Source organism: Tursiops truncatus, chromosome 11 (genome assembly GCF_011762595.2).
Source record: "Tursiops truncatus isolate mTurTru1 chromosome 11, mTurTru1.mat.Y, whole genome shotgun sequence".
Lineage (NCBI taxonomy): Eukaryota > Metazoa > Chordata > Mammalia > Artiodactyla > Delphinidae > Tursiops > Tursiops truncatus.
The window spans coordinates 53,375,077-53,391,772 of NC_047044.1; the positions used below are offsets into that span (position 1 = coordinate 53,375,077).

The 16,696-nt window shown below is 33.9% G+C and overlaps 1 protein-coding gene across 15 annotated transcripts in view; it reads right to left on the reverse strand.

Annotated features, from left to right (window-relative positions):
- Positions 1-16,696, reverse strand: part of USP15 (ubiquitin specific peptidase 15) — a 128,182-nt gene that overhangs the window by 77,382 nt on the left and 34,104 nt on the right. For 8 of the 15 annotated variants that reach the window (XR_012324312.1, XM_019952683.2, XM_019952681.3 and 5 more), the window contains one exon: positions 4,160-4,286. Coding sequence is in view for 10 of the 15 variants with exons in the window: in XM_019952683.2 (XP_019808242.1) it covers positions 4,160-4,286 (127 nt within the window). In the remaining 5 variants the exon portion in view is untranslated. Of the gene's footprint in view, positions 1-4,159; positions 4,287-4,973; positions 5,552-11,224; positions 13,355-16,696 lie in introns of those variants that run through there. The other 7 variants (XR_012324315.1, XR_012324313.1, XR_012324316.1 and 4 more) reach the window with 5 other exon arrangements.

Sequence of the window (16,696 nt, forward strand, 5' to 3'; positions counted from 1 at the left end):
TAGCTTTTAGGGGGAAGGGAGAGAGTTTAGTTTCATATATGTTATCTTTAGATTCTCATCAGACACATGTGAAGATATGGAATGGTTGTAACTGGAATTAAGGGAGAGTCTGGGTAGGAGATATAAGACATCAATATACAGAAAAGTATTTAAAGCCAGGGGACTAGAGGAAGTCATCAAGGAAAAGAAAGAAGATCCAAGGACTGAGCATATCACACTGATGTTCTGAGGTCAGAAATATGAAGAGGATCTTACAAAGGACTCTGAGAAGATGCAGCCAGTGAGAACTTGTACCCTGGCAGCCATGTGAAGAGAAAATATTTCTAGATGGAAAAGTCAGTAAGTATGTTAATTTTTGCTGGCACATTAAGAAATGGAAGACTTCGACCATTGGATGTATCAATGTAGAATTAGAGACCATCACAGAAGCAGAACCAAGGAAGTGGTTGGTCTGATTTAGTGGGTTCAAGGGAGAACGGGAGCAGAGGAAGTGGTAGCCAGAAAGCAGTTTGCTTAAACTGAAATTTGGCAAGTGCAGTTGTAGATAATGACAGCCTAGGGTATATCTATGGGAACTGGTGGTTGAGGCTGGATGCAGATCAAGATCACTGGAGTTGAGAATGTCAAGGTATTGAGAACATGTGCATATTTTTCTGTATATTAATCCGACTCTATTAGGCAGTTAATGAAAAGCATAAAGAGATAAAAATATATTAACACAGATAACAGAAATAAAATTATTGTGACAAACATTTCTAGTAGGAACATTTAATAAGAAAGTTAAGCAGTTCTATTAATAAATTTTATAAACATAAAGTATTTTTCAAATTTTATAATAAAATTATTTTTCAGTGGTATCTTTAAAGAAAAAATAAGAACAAGTTTTATCTTCCTTATTGACACATGTTCAATACCCAAATATATCAATTTAGGGAGAAAAATATTAAAAAGGCAAAGTATTTTGGCTCTGAACATGGTAAATTATTTAGATCCTACCTATGGCTACTATCATTTTTATTATAAATCAATGTAGGCATTACTAGCTGAAAATGGAACATTTTATTATTTGGTAAAAACAGAAAACAGGTGCTTATATTTCTTAATTCCATTTACAAAATTTGTATACTGTATTTCATGTACATAGCTATTTTGATCCTTTTTAATCAAGATTGAAAAAACACACAGGGAAAAATATACATCTTGTATTTCCTTTCTTATCAAATTCTTTGTTTCAAAACTCACTTCCTAAAGAAACACAAAATCAACCCAATTAACATTTGCACAGATTGTATAAGGCAGCAAATTAAGAAGTGAGACTCTGGTATAAGAGGCTGGCTTAAGGAGTTAAAATACTGGCTCTATCATTTGGTACCAGGGTGAACCTATGTAGGTTACTTAACCCTTCTTAGCCTAGGCTTTATCACCTTTAAGATGAGGGTACAGTAATGTTGAGGTTTAAATAAGAAATTTCCTGTAAAGTGCCTAAAGCATAGTAAGTATTCAATAACTGCTAACTATTATAACCATAACAATGAAGTTTCTAAAATTCCTGGCTTGATTAATTTTTGCAAAACTTTTTGCTTAAAAAGCAAACTTGCTCTAATAGAGATTTTCAAACTTTTAAAACTACAGTAAGGAATTGTGTCCCACTATACACATATATGTTGATATTTTCTATTCTGATATTTTCCATTCCATTCTCTTTACTCCACAAACTGCTTAATGACCACAAAAGTACAGACAACACAGTTTGAAAAAACTGTTCTAGTAAGAAATGTTAGCTATATGAAAAAATTTATTCATATACAATTTTAAGGCATATAGCCAATGTATGTAGCATTTTAAAGTATTAGTAAATTTAAGCTATGCTAATTAACATCTATGTAAATCATAAACTTTTTGAAGCAGAGATTCTTTACAAATCATCTCCTTGATAATTCTTACCTAGTACTTAATGTAAAAACTCCAAAATGCTTGTTTTGAGTTCAGAAATTAAACCTTAGATCTTCATATAATGAGTTTTAAAATATTTTTCAGTGAACTAATGTTCTAAAATAAGTTTCTTATTGTCTCATATAACTTTTATATATATATATATATATATATAATTTTCCTATAGAAATGAGGTAAGAAACAAAGAAACTTTAATACCAAAAGTTTAATACCAAACTTTAACTAGAAAATACCAAACTTTAAAATAACTAGAAAACATTACCTACATCAAGCATTTAAGAGGTAGCTTATTTATATTCCAATTGGCTGAACATTTCAGAAGTTAGTCTCTGAATTAATTTTAATAGGTCATCTTTGTTGGACAGACTTACAGATTCTTAAAGATTCTTATTGTGTACATTTTAATATCATGATTAATGTAATTTTATACATTTAAAACTTTCAGTTCTTAGGATATAGAAATGTTTTACTTTCCTGAATATGTTCCAAAAATCTAGAACTGAAAAAGTTAAGTACTTTATCCATAATAATACTTTATACATAATAATGTAATGAAATGACATTTATATGGAGTTCCTAACATTTTAAGCATTCATTTTAGAAAGATGACTGTGTGAGTTTATTGAAATTGCATCTCAACTTACAAATGCTCTAGGTAAATAAAGAGAGGGAAAATAAAAAATCCATACATAATGTCTGGCAAAAACATTAGAATAAACCAAGCATTAGAAATTGAAGAATGGTACTATTTCATGAAAATTATGAGTTAAAAGCATTTTCCTGCAGTGAAATGGCTATGTGGTGAAAGTCAAATGTACTTAAGAAATTCAGAAATATTTTTATTTACTTTTAATAAAGTGTACTTAATGACTGGTTCCAACAAGAAAAGCTATATGGTGCTATAATTCATAAATTTTCTAATCTTTCTAAGTTCTACATTAAGTGTTATGTCCTTCTCCAGTGTCCATTTGCACTTTCCAACAAGATCAATGTTATTGCCATTAATCTTCTGTTCCAAAAACTTTATTTGAAAATAACAACCTTTTATAATTTTTATTTTGAGTTGTGTCTTATCAAAAAGTACTGCAATTCTGTTATTAAATGCATAATCATTTATTTAAAAAACATTTTATTCAATATATTCTTTTTTTAAATTGAAGTATAATTGACATACAACATTGTATTAGTTTTAGGTGTATGACAGAATGGTTCAACATTTGTATACATCACTAAGTGATCACCACAATAAGTGACCATCTGTCACCATACAAAGTTAGAAAAACTTTTTCCTTGTGATGAGAACTTTTAAGATTTACTTTCTTAGCAACTTTCAAATTTGCAATTCAATATTATTGACCATAGTCACCATGCTGTACATTATATCCTTATGACTTACTGGAAGTTTATACCTCTTAATCCCCTTCACCCTATTTCACCCAACCTTCAAGCCCCTCCCATCTGGCAGCCACCAATCTGTTCTCTGAATCTATGAGTTTTATTTTGTTATTCAATACATTCTTGATCTTAAATTAACATGTGGCTTTTAAACAGAATTATAAATTTACATGTATTTAAATATACATTTATATGTGTAGATAGGTAAACATATAAAGATATATAAATACATAGAAGGAGTTAGGCACACTTATATTTGATATATAATTCTGTAACCTACTCATTATTAAAAAAAAAATCAGTGAGTCATATTAATGCTAAGCCTGCTGCTGTAAGTAGCTACTTAATTTTGTATTTATAGAGTCCAAAGAATAAACTGTGAGAAAAAAAGAAAATAAATGGTCATTTTTCATGCTAAGAATGGTAAATTATCATTATTATTATTGATATATATATTACATTACCCGACAAAGTTTTACCTAAGCAAGTTTTTATTTAAAGTTCTACTTCAATTTATAGTGATGTTACAAACATGATACGTATTTTCAAATATTAAATTAAAACAATTATTTGATTTTTTTTTAAAAAGTAAAATGGCACAAATATTAAACTCATTTAATAATGTAAAGTAGACCTAGAAATGATAAATAACTCAACTCTAAGCTAAGACATATTGAATGATGCTTGGAAACCTGTAATGTCTAAGGATAAACCCTTAAAATGGTTATCATCTTCGTAGCATATAACTAATAGAATTTTAAATAAATTTCTAATAGCAATGGTTTAACAAAGAAACAGGATCTTGCATTACCTATTGTGTCAGCTTTGCTAAATCTTCGAGTTACAACATTGTTCATGTTTCCATTTTCACAGAGCTTCAATTCTGTGAGATATACTTCTACTTTGCAGTGCTTTACAAACATACCCTGTTCAACCACCTAAAAAACAAAACAAATTGGTTTCAGCTATAGCTTGATATATTTCACTGTTTTGAATAACAATACATTTCTCTAAAGAGGCTTTAGAAAAAACCTACAGATCTCCAGTGAGAAACTAGTAACTATTAAAACCCATCAGTAAAAAATAATAGATATTGGATAGCTGAAAAAGAAAGGAACATTTTTGGAAATTTTAATATTTAACAGAATGTGAATAATCATGACACAAACATTAACAGACAGTTTAGAAAGGCATTCTACTACTCTATGAAGATACTTTGGTATACTATAAATAATGAATACATTTAGTATTTATGATGAGAAAGTGAATGCAAAGTGTAAATACAGCTCTGATTAAAGATACAGACATACTTTCAGCTTTTAGTACTTGATCTCAAGCAGAAAACCTTTAAAAATTGTAAGTTTTATACAATTTCAGTTAGCAACAGCTATAATATCATTCTATACGTTAAAATAAATCTTTTAAAATAATAACTACAAATTACTGTTGCCAAAATATCCAGCTATGCCCTGTAACTGATGTTAGTTTTCCATCCTAAGATGACTTTGTTTGACCTTTAAATACATACTCAGTAATTCTATGCAACAAATGAAAAAAAAAAAAAAGCTGCTAAACATGCAAGCAATAAGGCAGAAAAAGAGAAAATATGTATACATTAGGTTCACCTTATTAATAAGTATATTTCCTTTTGATCTTCTAAAGGTTAACTGTAGGATTTCAGCCATGAACACTGTTTCTGAAAATAGTAATCGGCCTGATATGTGATACATTAGACAAATATGGCAAAAGGGAGGCTCCAAATGACTGTTGTACTCACACGCTTTGCATCAGTTCAATAAGGGACTCATAAATTTGTCTTTCACTTGCAGGGAATCGTTTTAGCTCAAAAAGTTCAAATGTAGTTTGTCTAGTATTTAAAATATCCAATCCAATGCTAATTTTTATGATACTTTGTCACACATATTCTCCTAATTATACCTGTTACATTCACATTTCTAAAACAACCAACAGCATGCACTTCCCATGTTAACTTAACCCATTTTACAAACTAATATACAACTGTTTAACCTTGAACTAAATTTGTTTTATACTTTATTTGAAGGATTTTGCTTTATGCTTATTTGAAGTTACAAAGGAAGCAAAGGGTATTACATCATTTCTAAGATTACTTGAAGCTGTAAAGCTAGGAATCAAATATTCTTATTAATCAGAAATTTCTGCTCTGGGAGTCAACATGTGAGTAAGAATCCTAAAATAATATATCAAGTTAGTTACTAATCATCGGTAGGTTGCCAAAACTGAGGTACCTACAGGTCTCATTTTATTGGCTGGGGGGCGGGTGGGGGGGGGAATGACTAACAATACAGCAGGTAATGGGATAAAGAAACAGGATAAAATAACAAAAAATAAGAAAATCCCTCATTATGATTTATATTGAGGTATATATTTTCTAAGTAAGCATAGTTTTTTAAAAAATGAGAATCTTCATAAAACTAATAGATATTTTCCTGGAAAGAATCTGGTGATTTAACTGTCAGAAACTCACTGTCAACAATGAAAACAAAACATCAGTTCACTATTTCACTATTGTATGTAAGACAGATAACCAACAAGGACCTAAAACAAGGGCACTCTACTCAATATTCTGTGATAACCTATACAATAAAAGAATCTAAAAAAGAATGGATATATGTATAGGTATAACTGAATCACTTTAATGTACACCCGAAACTAACACAACACTGTAAATCAACTATACTCCAATAAAATTTTTAAAAAATCAAGATTATTTCAAAACCCATTCTTTATTGGGATTCAGAATATTTCTCATTTTTCTTCTTTTCTCCAACAGTATCTTACATTGCTAAAACCCTCATTAACATTACTCAGAATACTACTACTGTATTTATAAGATATTTTACTGTTTCCAAAAGTAGTGTATTAAAAAGCAGTTCTTTTAAGGAAGATATGAGTTTGTTCTCAAACAATTTTTATTTGAAAGAACCAGACTGTATGAATGATTAAAGCTTGAATACAACAGCATCACAGCAGAGAAAAATAATTAGCATATTTATGTATGTGTCATAATCATATGTATATTACTTGTTCATATATAGCAACTCCTTTATATTTGTTTATATAAAGTATCCCACCTTCATTAAAAATGTTTGTGTTGAAAATAATCATTTAAAATGATGGCTATTAAGACTGTAACAGGAAGAAATAGGCTTAGAAAAAACAGGATACAAAGTTTTACCTAGTTATTATAACTATTAAGATATACATTTGAAATAAGACAGGAAGGTGAATATTCAGAAATAACAGTTATGTTTCAGAATTAGAGGTGACAGCTAAAGTGTTTTTTTCCTAAGTGAATATAATGTTGTTGAAATCTGTGCTTGGATTCTATTAATTCATGGCCACAATGAAGGTCAAGTTTTTTTACTAAGTTAGTTAGGGAAATATGTTTATGCTAAATTAAAATAAATATAATTTCCATTTGTTCATTTTGCTGTGAATATTAGAGAGCATTTTGACTAAAGCTATGAAATATACCTGATAAAGCTAACGCAGTCTACTCTTTATATTGGCACATGACTGCTCCCCCCTTGGAAACAGAAAGTAATTTCTAAAGAAATCTAGTACTTTAAAACAATTTGATAACACTGGGCCTAAAAGACACATTTACTATTTCTGAGGAGTTAGCTACATTCACTTTGGCAGCACTTACTGAGCATCTATGCTTAGCGCTAGAAATACACAGGTGAATTAGACCCAGTCCCTGGAATCAGGGTGAGAACACCCAGTGGTAAAGACAGAGAGACTAGTAGAGAAAATATAACACAACTATGAAATCACAGGTGTTAACGTATAACAAACAAATCCTACTTGTGATATTTTATACAAATATTTCAAGATATATTTCTTCAGAAACAAGGACTCAAATATAACCATAAAAACATTATCACACCTAAAATATTAAAACTAATCCCTTAATATCGAATATTCATTACATTAAAACTAAATTAAAATCATTTTTAATATAGATCCAAATAAAACCCATACACTGCAAATGACTGATAAGTCTCGTGTCTTTTTCTTTCAAGTGTCTTTTAACTGAAAAGTTCACCATCAATCTTTTTATTCTTGCAATTTTTAGTAAGACTAGTTCATAGGGATTGTGAGATATATTCTAAACAAGATGCAAATAATATCTAGCTGCCCCTCTTTTTATGATGTTGGTAGACATTAATTAACCAGCACCTAGACCAGGAGTGGGCTAACTATGATCCACAGGCTAAATCTCGCTCATCATCTATTTTTGTAAATAACATTTTACTGGAACACAGTTATTCCCATTCATTTATGTGTCACCTACGGCTGTTTTTGCACCCAAAACAGCAGAGATTGAGTAGTTCCACAGTGACCATTTTGGCCCACAAAGCTGAAAATATTTGCTATCTGGCTTTTTACAGAAAAAGTTTGGTGACCCCCTAACCATCAACTCATTAGGTCTTCTTTAATTTTGCTCAGTAATGTTTCATAATTTTCATTGTAGAGAAGTAATTTTGTAAGGTTTATTTCTATGTACTTTGATCTGTTGTAAACATTATTTTAAAATTCAACTTTTTTTGTTGCTGATAAATAACTGGTTTTTCTCTATTTACCTTATATCCAACCACCTTGTGAAACTTAATTATTGATTTTAATGGTTTGTTAGTACAACTTTTGGAATTTTCAACATATAAAATCATGTCTTCTAGAACATTACAATTTTATTTCTTTATTTTCAATCCTTATTCTTTGAGTTATTTTCCCTGCATTACCACACTGGCTAAGACCTCTAATATAGTTATCCTTGTCTTGTCCCTGATCGGAGAGGAAGAGCTTTGAATATTTTACCAATAAGTATGTCTGAAATAGGTTTCTATTTCTAGCTTTTCTTAAAAAAGTCATACATAGATATTGAGTTTTATCAAATGCTTTTTCTGCATCTACTGAGATGGTTTTTCTACTTTACTCAGATAATACAAAAATTATAATAAGTGATTTTCAAAGTAAAACCAAAATTGCATTTGAAAAAATCCAGCCTGGCCATTTTTTAACTCCTTTTTTGCATACTGCTGGGTTTGGCTTGCTAATATTGTATAAATTATTTGGTATTGTGTTACTAAATATTTGGTTGAATATTTACTGGTGATGCCTTCTGGAGCTACAGTTTTCTTTGTGAAAAGATTTTTATTTAATGATTTAATTTCTTTATTCAGACAGGGCAATTGAGATTTTCTATTTATTTCAACACTTGTATTTTTCTAGAAATCTGTCCACTTCACCTAAATTTTTAAATTACATAAAATTATTCAAAATTAATCTTTTAAAAAAGTCTTTAGACTCTGCTATGATGTCCCCTTTTTCATTCCTAATATAGGTGATTTGGGCCTACTTTCCTTTTATTCCTGATCAATCTTGCCAGGACTCATCTTTATTTTACTGATCTAATTCGAACATTCTTTATGATGAGCCAACTTTGTTCATTTAATGTAAAAAATTTTTTTCTATTTTATTAATGTCTACTTCATATTATTCTTTCTTTTTGTGTGTGTGTGTGGTATGCGGGCCTCTCACTGCTGTGGCCTCTCCCGTTGCAGAGCACAGGCTCCGGACGTGCAGGCTCAGCGGCCATGGCTCACGGGCCCAGCCGCTCCACGGCATGCGGGATCCTCCCGGACCAGGTCATGAACCTGTGTCCCCTGCATCGGCAGGCCAACTCTCAACCACTGCGCCGCCAGGGAAGCCCTATTATTTCTTGATTAGGCTTAATTTCCTTTTCTTCTCTTCTTGAGAACAGTCTTTCTTCTTTTTCCAGTATTTACATTTAAGCTATAAAGTTCCTTCTAAGAATGGCTTTAGTCATTCTTTTATGATGCATCATTATTACTCAGTTCAAAATATGTCTAACTTTACTTTTTATATCTTCTTTGACCTAAGGATCACTTAGAAGTATATTGTTCCATTTCTAGGTAGCTGAGAGACCATCTAGTTGTCTTTCTGTTACAGACTTGTAAATTCCCCTGAGGACAGAAAATACACTGAATAATTTCTATCATTAGAAATATATTGGAATTTGCTTGATGGCCCAGCATGTGGTTAATTTTGGTAAAACTTCCAGTTACAAAATTTTTGTATTCTGCATTGACTAAGTGCAACGCATGTCAATTAGGTCATGGTGGTTAATCATGTTGTTCAAATCTGCTTCCAAATTCATTCGTGTGTTGTTGGCAGGCCTCCGTTCCTCTCCAGCTGTTGGCAGAGACTTTTAGTTCCTCATCATGTAAGTCTTTCCATAGGCTGCCTGCATGGCATATGGCTTCACTCAGAGTGACTGATCCAAGAGAGAGCCAGAGAGCACTCCAGTATCTTTTACGAACTCAGAAACAACATACTATCACTTCTGCCATATTTTACTGGTCACACAGACCGACTCCGGTATGATGTAGATTACATAAGAGTGTGAATAACAGGAGGTGGCGATAACTTGGAAGCATCTGTGAGGTTGTCTACCACAGTAAAACCTCTGGTACCCAATAAGTCACAGACCCTCCCACCAACATGCAAAATACACTCCACCCCCCACAAAGGCCCCCACTAGTCTCATCCTATTACAGCATCAACTCAAAGTTCAGAAACTTGTCATTTATATCTGACTAAGGTACAGATGAGGATCCTTGGGCATAGTTCCTTAAGCATCTCGGGTATAGTTCCTCTTGATCTACAGGCCTGTGAAATAAAAGATAAATACTGAAAGTTCCTTAGTTAGGGCTCACTTTTGCCTTGACATGAAAATGACTCTTCATAACATTTGCTTCTGTTTTCTGAGTCATCCTTTTTTTCATGTAAGTTAGCACATGTTTGCAGTTGAGTAAATTCTTAGTCTGATTCCTGCTTGTAGCAGTCTGCAAGGGCAAAGGCCTCTTTAATTTTATACTGTCTCTGCAGTCCAAGATGGCAGTGGGTCTTGAAAACACTGTGCGTCTCCAGTGGATCCCACTGGAGTTCAACCTAGTAGGCAAAAGTCACAACCACAAATGTCCTCTAGCTAAGTCCTTTCTACCTTGGGTTTATACTGAGAAGGCTCAGGGACATTGCCCTAAAGCTTCTTAGAAGCCCTACTGTTCCTAGAAGCCACATATTGAAAGATGGTATAAAGTACACCCTGAAATCCTTTAAAGGGCCCTTTTTTCTGAAGAGTATTGTGAGGCACCACCTTCAACTTTTCTGAGGTCTTAACAAAGAAATTTTACAGTCACAACCTTGGCTTCAACTTTAGAACTGCTTTCTTGAGAGTGCCTTGAGTTTGATCTTTGCTTGGAAATATTTCTTAGTTTTAGTGTTGTTTGTCATCTGGAGAGGCTAATTTTCAAAACTAGCAAGTCTTGGCTCTTTTTTATTTAACAGTCCTTTCTTTAGCTTCTCTTTTCTCGTATCTGACTAAAGGCAGCACAAGAAGAAACCCAGCAGTACTTTCAACATTTTGGCAGATCGTTTAGTTCATAAATATATTTTTTATCTTTCAGTTTACTGCAGATTGACACGTTGTTAAACTTTCTGCCACCTTATAACAAAAATCACTGGGTTCCAATAAGATTTTCCTCACTTTCCTTTAAGATCTCACTGGCAGCCTCCTCAAAGTCTAAAATTCTACTACCAATTTATTCAAGGCACGTTAGGCTTTCATTAATACTCTTAAAATTCTTACAGCTTCTATCCACTGCCCAGCTCCAAAGCCACCACCACATCTCAAGTTTTTGTTACGGTTGCATGCAACTTCCAGGAACCAAAATCAGTATCAGCTACCTACTACTGCATAATAAATTACCCCAAGTTGATCAGCTTAACAAAGCAAACATTATCTCACATAGTTTCTGAGGGTCAAGAATCTGGAGCAGCTTAGCTGGACTGTTCCGGCGTGGGGTCTCTCACGAGGTTGTTGTCAAGCTGTGGACTGGGACTTCAATTATCTGGAAGCTCAAATGAGACTGTAGGATTCACTTCCAAGCTCTCTCACATCGTTGTTAGCAGGCCTCCATTCCTCTCTATTGGCCAGAGATCTCAATTCCTTAACATGTGAGCCCCTCCATAGTCTGCCTGAATGTGCAGCTGAATTTCCCAGACTGAGAAATGAGAGAGAGCAAGAGGGCGTGTGCACCCAAGATGTAAGCCAAGGTGTCTTTTATAATCTAATCTTTTCTTTTTTAATAAGGTACAACTGACATATAACATTACATTAGTTTCAGGTGTATAACACAACTATTCAGTATTTGTATATATGGTGAAATGATCACCACAGTAAGTCTAGTTAACATCCATCACCCTACATAGTTACACTTTTTTCTCCTGTGATGAGAACTTTTAAGATCTTCTAGAACTCTTAGCAATATACAATATAATATTTTAACTATAGTCACCATGCTGTACAAATACATCCCCATAACTTATTTACTTTATAACTGTTAAGTTTATCCTTTTGACCTAAAACTTAATCTTGAAAGTGATATACTTTACCATTACTCCTGCTATATGTCACTGGGCACAAAGACCAGTACAATACCAAGATGCTGGTACAAAGTGGATGGGGACTATCCAAGGCTGTGGACATGAGGAGGTGGAGATAATGGGGGTTGTCTTGGGGGCAACTATCTTAACGTATATTCTAATATTCTTATACACTTTAATTTTATACATATTTTCACCCTCATAAGGAATTATTACTATTTTAAACAGCACGCCTTAACATCTATTCACAGTATGTGCTTTTGTCAGTCAACATTTTTTCCTGTGTCTCCAAGATTCCATACGGAGTAATTTTTCATTCTGAAGACTGTTTCGTATTTCCTTTAGTGCAAGTCTGCTGGTAACAAATCCTATCAATTTGTTTATCTGAAAACAGCTTTTGTCACCATTATTCTGAAGGATCTTTTCCTTGGTCATAGAATTCAAGGTTAGCAGTTATTTTCTTTCAGCATCTTGAAGATACACTATTATTTTCCTGGCATTCATTTCTCTTGAGAAATCACTTCTTTGTCTTACCCTTACTTTGAAGGTAATATATCTTTTCTTCTGGCTACTATCAGGAATATCTTTGTTTCTCAACAGTTTTACTGTGTATAGTTTTGTTTGCATTTTTTTCAGCTTGGGATTCACAGCATTTCTTTAATGTGTAGCATGATACCTTTCACCATTTTTGGAAAATTCTCAGCTATTACTTCCAGTATTACCTCTACCCCATTTTGTCTTTCCTTTTCTTTGAGGAGTCCACTTGTATGCTAATCTTATTCACTGTATTCCATGTGCCCGTCTGCTTTTTTCTTTATTTTCCATTCTTCAGTGTCTTTAAGCTTTGGTCAATATATTTTCTATTGATGTTGTCATTTAGTTTACACATTCTCTCCTTATTTTTAGCCTAGTATTTCACTCAAATAGTATGTCCTTAATACTTAATATTTTCATATTATTGTTCAGTTTTAAAATTATATTTGATTCTTCTTTTCAACTTTTATTTTTTTGAACATAACAAGCACAGGGTTTTAAGGTTTCTGTCTGATAATTCCATTATCTGGATTCCTCACGTGTCTGTTTCTATTACCTATAGTTTCTCTTGGATTTTGGTCCCATTGTACTTCCTCCTCATTTACCTGTTTTGTTTCTGTTTTAAATTGAATGCCTGACATTTTAGGTGAGACAGTTTAGTGATGATTTTAGGTCCAGGAAGATGGCTAACTTTGTTTCTACATGACAGTAGGAGCACTACCAATTCCAGATTCCTCAATGCAATCAGAGATTAGTAAAATTCAAAGCTGGGGCTTCCCTGGTGGCGCAGTGGTTGACAGTCCGCCTGCCGATGCAGGGGACATGGGTTCATGCCCCGGTCCAGGGAGATCCCACATGCCGAGGAGCGGCTGCGCCCGTGAGCCATGGCCGCTGAGTCTGCGTGTCCAGAGCCTGTGCTCCGCAATGGGTGAGACTGCAACAGAGGAAAGCCCGTGTACTGCAAAAAAAACAAAAAAAAACAAAGCTGGGCTTCAGACTCTAAAAACCAGTCTATTCTTTTAAGTAAGTTCCACTGGCATAAGAGTCTGTTCTTTGAGTTCACTGGCATCAGAAATATATCAAACATGGAAACTCCCAGACTTACTGATTTAATTTTGGAGGAAGACACTTTTTAATAAGTACTCTAGGTAATTTTATACACACTAAAGTTTTTTTCCTTTTTACATCTTTATTGGCATATAATTGCTTTACAATGGTGTGTTAGTTTCTGCTTTATAACAAAGTGAATCAGTTATACATATACATATGTTACTATATCTCTTACCTCTTGCATCTCTCTTGTTCCCACCCTCCCAATCCCACCCCTCTAGGTGGTCACAAAGCACTGAGCTGATCTCCCTGTGCTATGTGGCTGCTTCCCACTAGCTATCTATTTTACGTTTGGTAGTGTATATATGTCCATGCCACTCTCTCACTTTGTCACAGCTTACCCTTCCCCCTCCCCATACCCTCAAATCCATTCTCTAGTAGGTCTGTGTCTTTATTCCTGTCTTGCCCCTAGGTGCTTCTTGACATTTTTTTTTTTTAGATTCCATATATATGTGTTAGCATATGGTATTTGTCTTTCTCTTTCTGACTTACTTCTCTCTGTATGACAGACTCTAGGTCCATCCACCTCATTACAAATAGCTCAATTTCGTTTCTTTTTATGGCTGAGTAATATTCCATTGTATATATGTGCCACATCTTCTTTATCCATTCATCCAATGATGGACACTTAGGTGGCTTCCAACTCCTGGCTATAGTAAATAGAGCTGCAGTGAACATTTTGGTACATGAATCTTTCTGAATTATGGTTTTCTCAGGGTATATTCCCAGTAGTGGGATTGCTGGGTCATGTGGTAGTTCTATTTGTAGTTTTTTAAGGAACCTCCATACTGTTCTCCATAGTGGCTGTACCAATTCACATTCCCACCAGCAGTGCAAGAGTGTTCCCCTTTCTCCACACCCTCTCCAGCATTTATTGTTTCTAGATTTTTTGATGATGGCCATTCTGACTGGTGTGAGATGATATCTCACTGTAGTTTTGATTTGTATTTCTCTAATGATTAATGATGTTGAGCATTCTTTCATGTGTTTGTTGGCAGTCTGTATATCTACTTTGGAGAAATGTCTATTTAGGTCTTCTGCCCATTTTTGGATTGGGTTTTTTTTTGTTACTGAGCTGCATGAGCTGCTTGTAAATTTTGGAGATTAATCCTTGGTCAGCTGCTGCATTTGCAAATATTTTCTCCCATTCTGAGGGTTGCCTTTTGGTCTTGTTTATGGTTTCCTTTGCTGTGCAAAAGCTTTGAAGTTTCATTAGGTCCCATTTATTTTTGTTTTTATTTCCATTTCTCTAGGAGGTGGGTCAGAAAGGATCTTGCTGTGATTTATGTCATAGAGTGTTCTGCCTATGCTTTCCTCTAAGAGTTTGATAGTTTCTGGCCTTACATTTAGGTCTTTAATCCATTTTGAGCTTATTTTTGTGTATGGTGTAGGGAGTGATCTAATCTCATACTTTTACATGTAGGTGTCCAGTTTTCCCAGCACCACTTATTGAAGACGCTGTCCTTTCTCCACTGTACATTCCGGCCTCCTTTATCAAAGATAAGGTGACCATATGTGTGTGGGTTTATCTCTGGGCTTTCTATCCTGTTCCATTCATCTATCTTTCTGTTTTTGTGCCAGTACCATACTGTCTTGATTACTGTAGCTTTGTAGTATAGTCTGAAGTCAGGGAGCCTGATTCCTCCAGCTCCGTTTTTCGTTCTCAAGATTGCTTTGGCTATTAGGAGTCTTTTGTGTTTCCATACAAATTGTGAAATGTTTTGTTCTAGATCTGTGAAAAATGCCAGTGGTAGTTTGATAGGGATTGCATTGGATCTGTAGATTGCTTTGGGTAGTAGATTTTCACAATGTTGATTCTTCCAATCCAAGAACATGGTATATCTCTCCATCTATTTGTATCACCTTTAATTTCTTTCAGCAGTGTCTTATACTTTTCTGCATACAGGTCTTTTGTCTCCTTAGGTAGGTTTATTCCTAGATATTTTATTCTTTTTGTTGCAATGGTAAATGGGAGTGCTTTCTTGATTTCACTTTCAGATTTTTCATCATTAGTGTATAGGAATGCAAGAGATTTCTGTGCATTTATTTTGTATCCTGCTACTTTACCAAATTCATTGATTAGTTCTAGTAGTTTTCTGGTAGCATCTTTAGGATTCTCTATGTATAGTATCATGTCATCTGTAAACAGTGACAACTTTACTTCTTCCTTTCCGATTTGGATTCCTTTTATTTCCTTTTCTTCTCTGATTGCTGTGGCCAAAACTTCCAAAACTATGTTGAATAAGAGTGGCGAGAGTGGGCAACTTTGTCTTCTTCCTGATCTTAGTGGAAATGCTTTCAGTTTTTCACCATTGAGGATGATGTTGGCTGTGGGTTTGTCATATATGGCCTTTATTATGTTGAGGAAAGTTCCCTCTATGCCTACTTTCTGCAGGGTTTTTATCACAAATGGGTGTTGAATTTTGTCAAAAGCTTTCTCTGCATCTACTGAGATGACCATATGGTATTTCTCCTTCAATTTGTTAATATGGTGTATCACATTGATTGATTTGCATATGTTGAAGAAACCTTGCATTCCTGGAATAAACCCCACTTGATCATGGTGTATGATCCTTTTAATGTGCTGTTGGATTCTGTTGGCTAGTATTTTGTTGAGGATTTTTGCATCTATGTTCATCAGTGATATTGGCCTGTAGTTTTCTTTCCTTGTGACATCCTTGTCTGGTTTTGGTATCAGGGTGATGGTGGCCTCATAGAATGAGTTTGGGAGTGTTTCTTCCTCTGCTATATTTTGGAAGAGCTTGAGAATGATAGGTGTTAGCTCTTCTGTGAATGTTTGATAGAATTTGCCTGTGAAGCCATATGGTCCTGAGCTTTTGTTTGTTGGAAGATTTTTAATCACAGTTTCAATTTCAGTGCTTGTGATTGGTCTTTTCATATTATCTATTTCTTCCTGATTTAGTCTTGGCAGGTTGTACATTTCTAAGAATTTGTCCATTTATTCCAGGTTGCCCATTTTATTGGCATAGAGTTGCTTGTAGTAATCTCTCATGGTCTTTCTTATTTCTGCAGTGTCAGTTGTTACTTCTTTTTTACTTCTTATTCTATTGATCTGAGTCTTCTCCCTTTTTTTCTTGATGAGTCTGGCTAATGGTTTATCAATTTTGTTTATCTTCTCATAAGAACCAGCTTTTAGTTTTATTGATCTTTGCTACTGTTTCCTTCATTT